Below are 6,000 nucleotides of genomic sequence, written 5' to 3' on the forward strand. Positions count from 1 at the left end.
TGAGGTAAGAAAACCCATTATATGCCAGCAGAACATACACTGAGTATACAAAACATGAACACCTCTCTCCATGACAGACTATCCAGGTGAAAGTTATGATCCCTTATTGATGTTACTTGTTAAATCCCCTTCAGTGTAGATGACAGGGAGGAGGTTAAAGAAGGATTTTTAAGCCTTGAGATGCGGATTGTTTGGGTAAGACAAAAGATTCAAGTACCTTTGAACGGGGTATGGTAGTAGGTGCCAGGCGCACCAGTTTGGGTCAAGAACTAACGCTCAACAGTTTCCCGTGTGTGTCAAGAATGGTCCACCACCCAAAGGACATCCAGCCAACTTGGCAACTGTCGGAAACATTGGGAGTCAACATGGGCCAGCATCCCTATGGGGGGTGTTCCTAATGTTTAGTATACTCGGTGTATAAAGTGCATCAGGTAAGACTTAATAAAGGAAGTGAAAGGTATGAAGCATTAGGAAAAAGCCCTGTGGGCCCTATGGGTCCAAGCTTAGGATAAATCACATTAACTAGCTCAATTCCACCAACCGTTGCTACTTGATATCCTCCATAAGCGGCATACTGCATCAGTGATGTCTTAAAGAAATTAAATATGACATAAATAGTTACAATCAACTAATTTCAAAGCAAGCTGAATTCAGTATAGAAAAGTCCCAATCTACTGCTATATAGCAGTATATTCTTGCATAATATTCAATTCAACCATCCTATATGACCTCTGGTCATCCCAAGTCTGTCTCAAAGGGAAAAGGGGGTTAATCTCTACAACATTTTCCAATGTACACTACCGGTCAAAAGTTTTAGAACACTTACTCATTCAAGGGTTTTTCTTTATTTTTACTATATTGTAGAATAATAGTGAAGACATCAAAACATGGAGGAAACAAAAAAGTGTTTAACAAATCAAAATATAGTTTGTATTTGAGATTCTTCAAACAACCACCGTTTGCTTTGATTACAGCTTTGCACACTCTTGGCCTTCTCTCAACCAGCTTCCTGAGGTAGTCACCTGGAATGCATTTCAATTAACAGGTGTACCTTCTTAAAAGTACATTTTCCTTCTTAATGCGTTTGACCCAATTAGTTGTGTTGTGTCAAGGTAAGGGTGGTATACAGAAGATAGCCCTATTTGGTAAAGTACCAATTCCATATTATGGCAAGAACAGCTCAAATAAGCAAAGAGAAATGACAGTCCATCATTACTTTAAGACATGAAGGTTTGTCAATACTGAAAATTTCAAGAACTTTAAAAGTTTCTTCAAGTGCAGTCGCAACAACCATCAAGCGCTATGATGAAACTGGCTCTCATGAGGACCGCCACAGGAAAGGAAGACCCAGAGTTACCTCTGCTGCAGAGGATACATTCATTAGAGTTACCAGCCTCAGAAATTGCAGCACAAATAAATGCTTCACAGAGTTCAAGTAACAGACCGATCTCAACATCAACTGTTCAGAGGAGACTGTGTGAATCAGGCCTTCATGGTCGATTTGCTGAAATAAACCACTATTAAAAGGCCACCAATAATAAGAGTCTTGCTTGGGCCAAGAAACATAAGCAATGGAATTTTGTCCTTTGGTCTGGAGTCTAAATTGGAGATTTTTGTTTCCAACCGCCGTGTCTGAGATGCAGAGTAGGTGAACGGATGATCTCCGCATGTGTGGTTCCCACCGTGAAGCATGGAGGAGGAGGTGTGATGTTGTGGGGGTGCTTTGCTGATGACACTGTCTGTGATTTATTTAGAATTCAAGGCATACTTAACCAGCATGGCTACCACAGCATTCTGCAGTGATACGCCATCCCATCTGGTTTGCGCTTACTGGGACTATCATTTGCTTTTCAACAGCACAATGACCCGACACACCTCCAGGCTGTGTAAGGGCTATTTTACCAAGAAGGAGAGTGATGGAGTGCTGCATCAGATGACCTGGCCTCCACAATCCCCTGACCTCAACCAAATTGAGATGTTTTGGGATGAGTCAGACCACAGAGTGAAGGAAAAGCAGCTAAGAAGTGCTCAGCATATGTTGGAAAAACATTCCAGGTGAAGCTGTTTGAGAGAATGCCACGAGTGCAAAACTGTAATCAAGGCAAAGGGTGGCTATTTGAAGAATCTCATATAAAATACTGTATTTTGATTTGTTTATCACTTTTGTGGTTACTACATGATTCCATATATGTCATTTCATAGTTTTGATGTCTTCACTTATTCTACAATGTAGAAAATAGTCAAAATAAAGAAAAACCCTTGAATGAGTAGGTAGTGTAAAATCCTCACGCTGATCTGAAATGATGTATCAACATAATCTGGCAGTCCTGATGCAATGTCAAGCAATACTTGGTGGTCTGAAGGAAGGCTGGACTACGTAGGTGTTGTCTGTCAGTGTGCGCACCGGTCCAGACAGCATTTTAAGTCAACCATTTGATTAAGGAAAAAAGGAATTAACAGATGTGATTTGTAGGAATTGCAAAAACTTCATACTCAGGTTTGATTTGAAGCTACTGAGGATAAAAACATTAAAACTTCAGATTCTGAGGACAAAGTTGAAGACCTTCAATCTATGGAATGTTCCCAATGACTACCTTAGAAGCAGCTACACACAACACACAGAAATCTGTCAGAGACAGCAAGTGATAACGGCTGAAGAGGCAGGGCTCCTGTCCTCCTCACCCTTCTTTGGGCTGTGGGGACTTCTGCTGCGGTGGCTGTGATGGTTGAAGCGGTTGGTCCTTGGTGGGGGCATAGTAAAGCTCCAGAGGCTTTCTGACCTTCCAGTACTTCTCATTCACCAGCTCTAAAGTCAGGGAGCCATTCAGAGTCTGAGAAAGAGGTACAGAGAAACGTGAGGGAGAACAAGTCAAAAGGAATAGTAGGAAGAAAAATAAAGCAATGTTGAATGGAGGGAGATTTTTTAAAAATTAGACGTGTGACAGAGGTATGAGAAAGGATAAGTCGCTGATAACAGCTCCCACCCTGAAAAAAAGAGAACGGATAAGCTTGTGTACTCACAGAGAACTGGCCCCCTGATGTGGTGATGTAGATGGTGTATTGCTTCTCACTGACGTTCTTCAGGCTGGCCCCTCCTCCTGCTGATTTCTCTCCTTTAGCCCCCGCCTCCACTCCCTCTTTCCCCTTCTCCATCGCTGCATCTGATTGGCTGTCTCTTTGCCTCTCCTCCAGAGCAATACGCAGAGCCAGGTACTTAGACAGGTGGTCCACCGTGGCATTGGCTGTGGTCTTCACATATCTGAGACAGGAATGAGGAGTGACAAAAACAAAACTATTAAAAAAGACCCTTCAGGAATACATTTTGAATTGAAATTACCATCATTTGAGAAGTCATAACAGACCACCTCACAGCTTCCCCCACACAGCCCTCACCTGGTCTGGCTGTAGTCCTGTGTGTTGACCAGCAGGGGGTGCGGGCGGAACACCAGCTCTATCTCTGAGCCAGGGCCCTCTTTGTGGTGCCGGAGCGGGGCCGTGGGGCTGCCCCCATCCACCTCCGGGCCTGACTCATCTGACACCCTGGGCCGCTTAGGGTTCCGGCTGGGCCCGGCCTCAGAGGGTGTGTGGCTCGGGGGGATTGGCGGGTGGGAGGGCGCAGAGTCGTGGGAGAGGTGTGACCGCGCATCCCCGTTGTCCTCGCCGCCGCTGAAGGTGGTGTTGTCGCTCTCCTGCGCCGGTTTGCGCACTCGCTGGGCTCTGGGGCGTCAAGGGTGAGCAGAGCGCGAGAGTCCATTTTAAACTTCCAATCCTCAATAAAGTAGGAACTTTCCCTGACTTGTGCAGTCAGTGTTGTTTGTTTGTCTACATACTAAGTCTGACAACTCTCTCCTAATTCAAAGAATCTTTCAACTGGGATTTCTGAGAAACCTATAAACCCTTCCCCCATCCTCCCTCATCTCCTACCTGTGCAGAGCCTGCATGCGCAGCCCCTCCTCAATGCTGGAGCTGAGGGCCTGCTTGTTGTGCAGCCGGTTGAGTCTCTCCAGCACCCGGTCCTGGTGGGCCTCGTACTCGTCACGGCTGGGGTAGATCTTGGAGATGAGGGCGTCAAAGTTGGAGTCGCGGCGGAGCGAGCGTCTAGACACAAGCTTCTTTCGGCACGTGGGGCATTCCTTGTTCCTGAGGAGGAGAGGACAGAGAGTGAGTTAAAGATAAGCTTTTACATAGTATCTTCACAGAAATGTAATAATCTTTAGTATGGAGGTTCTCTTCAGATTTATACGAGAGCACAGTCCGGAGTAGCGAGAATATAGTCATCCTCAAATAGTCACACAGCTGTGTGTGACCTCACCCTGATCGGAGTGCAGTGACAATGCAGTCAGAGCAGAAGCGGTGCAGGCACTCCTTGGTGGTCATTGTGTTCTTCAACATGTCCAGACAGATGGGGCACATCAGCTCACTGTGGAGGCTCCGGGGGGACACCGCTATCTCTGTGCCGTCCATGATCGCCTCCTACAGGCAGGGAGGAGAATGTGTCAGACAATACAGGCACAGACAAGTCTATGATGGCCCATCCATGTTCTTTGTGGATCAGCGTTAAACTGATTGACCATGGCCACAGTTCCTCACACAGATTTTTGTTATGAGAAATTATAAAAAGCACTTGTTTCTGGGAATACAATACAATTAAATCACTTCACCTGGATGCATTTGTAATTATTCCTATGTGGAACGTGATTGTCATTACCTGTGGGCTCCTGTGCAGTTCATACAAGCTCAGCTCCCACGTCTTACTGGGGTTTTGGATGTTGACTGGAGTCGCCATTTTGTGTTTTATAGACCCCTCCCTATGGAAACGCATTAAACATGTTTAAGATGAATGTTACACACATTATATTTCGTTTTAGGTAATTAGGCCTACAGTCTGATGAGAGATGTGCTGTGTAAAGGTTAGATTGCAGTTGATTGCATTACATCACTTTGACAGTTTGCAACTGAGCAACCCAGTTTGACAGCTGTCAAGACAAGTGATGAATGAGACTGAAGTCTTTGGGTACACAGGCTATCTGGTAATAATTATGCAGTAAAAAAACAAGGGATTTTTTTGTTGTTGGGAGAATTGGGTTTCGCTAGCTAACGTTTGTTGTTCTAAAAACAGTAAAATGTCCAAGGCAATGCAGTTAGCGAGCCTAGCTACATCTCATTGCACCCTCCTTCTTTGACATTTCATGCACATTGAGCGAGGTTGCATGCATTATGTCCTCCTTTGTTGTATCGTAGCTACTTTGGTAAATAACTTATTTTGTCACAATTACATACATCGAGCAAACTGTCAGACTTCGGTAGAATCGTAATGTCACACGATTATCATGCTATCTATCCATGTGTAGCTAGCTTGCTTTGGTAAAAACAAAAAAGTGACTTGCAGTCTAGCTAGTTATGGGATCTAGCTAGCATAGCTAGTGGCTACTTACCAAGGAATTTGACGGACAGCTGCCCGGTGACGCAAGCCCACGCAGCACAACTAGCTAGCTTGCTACGAACACCGGATTGTAACGAAATACTTTCAAGCTCGTGCCACTATGACCACCGTGTGACGGGATTCTTTTCCATCACGATGTATGTTGGTGAGGGGGTGATACTATCGCTATTTTTCATCCAGAAAGACAATAATTACTCAAAGACGACAGGTTTGGAAACCCTCTGTAGCCATCTTTCTCTTTTTTTCGCCGGATATGTGGAAGCAACTTGATTTCCCTTGCAAAATAGCTCAGTTTGTTAGCTACCCCTGGTGGTTATTTAGGGTATTGCACGCAACAAACTTTCCTAGGGAGCCTGTTCTCTTGAAAGGGGTAAATAGCGAATACCTTATCAGCACTATATTTCTAAGAAACATTTACACTTTTAAAGTGTGTCTGTCCAATGTCGATCAAGTGCACTTGGACATATTGAAACCCACAACGTTTGGGGGAGGAGAGAGAGAGAAATCATATGGGGGAAAGAGGAAGAGAGAAAGAAAGGAAGGGGAGATTGGAAAGC

At 44.7% G+C, this 6,000-nt stretch overlaps 1 protein-coding gene across 1 annotated transcript; it reads right to left on the reverse strand.

The window, feature by feature from the left end:
* Positions 1-2,178: 2,178 nt before the first annotated feature.
* Positions 2,179-5,688, reverse strand: LOC120022272 (E3 ubiquitin-protein ligase RING2-A-like). Its single transcript, XM_038966174.1, has 7 exons — positions 5,436-5,688; positions 4,709-4,808; positions 4,313-4,473; positions 3,925-4,140; positions 3,394-3,717; positions 3,022-3,259; positions 2,179-2,831 (listed from the first exon to the last, which is right to left on the reverse strand). Exons 2-7 carry the CDS (start codon positions 4,784-4,786, stop codon positions 2,679-2,681), a joined length of 1,170 nt encoding a protein of 389 aa, XP_038822102.1. The 5' UTR covers positions 4,787-4,808; positions 5,436-5,688; the 3' UTR covers positions 2,179-2,678.
* Between the last annotated feature and the right edge of the window lie 312 nt (positions 5,689-6,000).

The sequence above is a fragment of the Salvelinus namaycush genome, chromosome 27 (genome assembly GCF_016432855.1).
Source record: "Salvelinus namaycush isolate Seneca chromosome 27, SaNama_1.0, whole genome shotgun sequence".
Taxonomy (NCBI): Eukaryota; Metazoa; Chordata; class Actinopteri; order Salmoniformes; family Salmonidae; genus Salvelinus; species Salvelinus namaycush.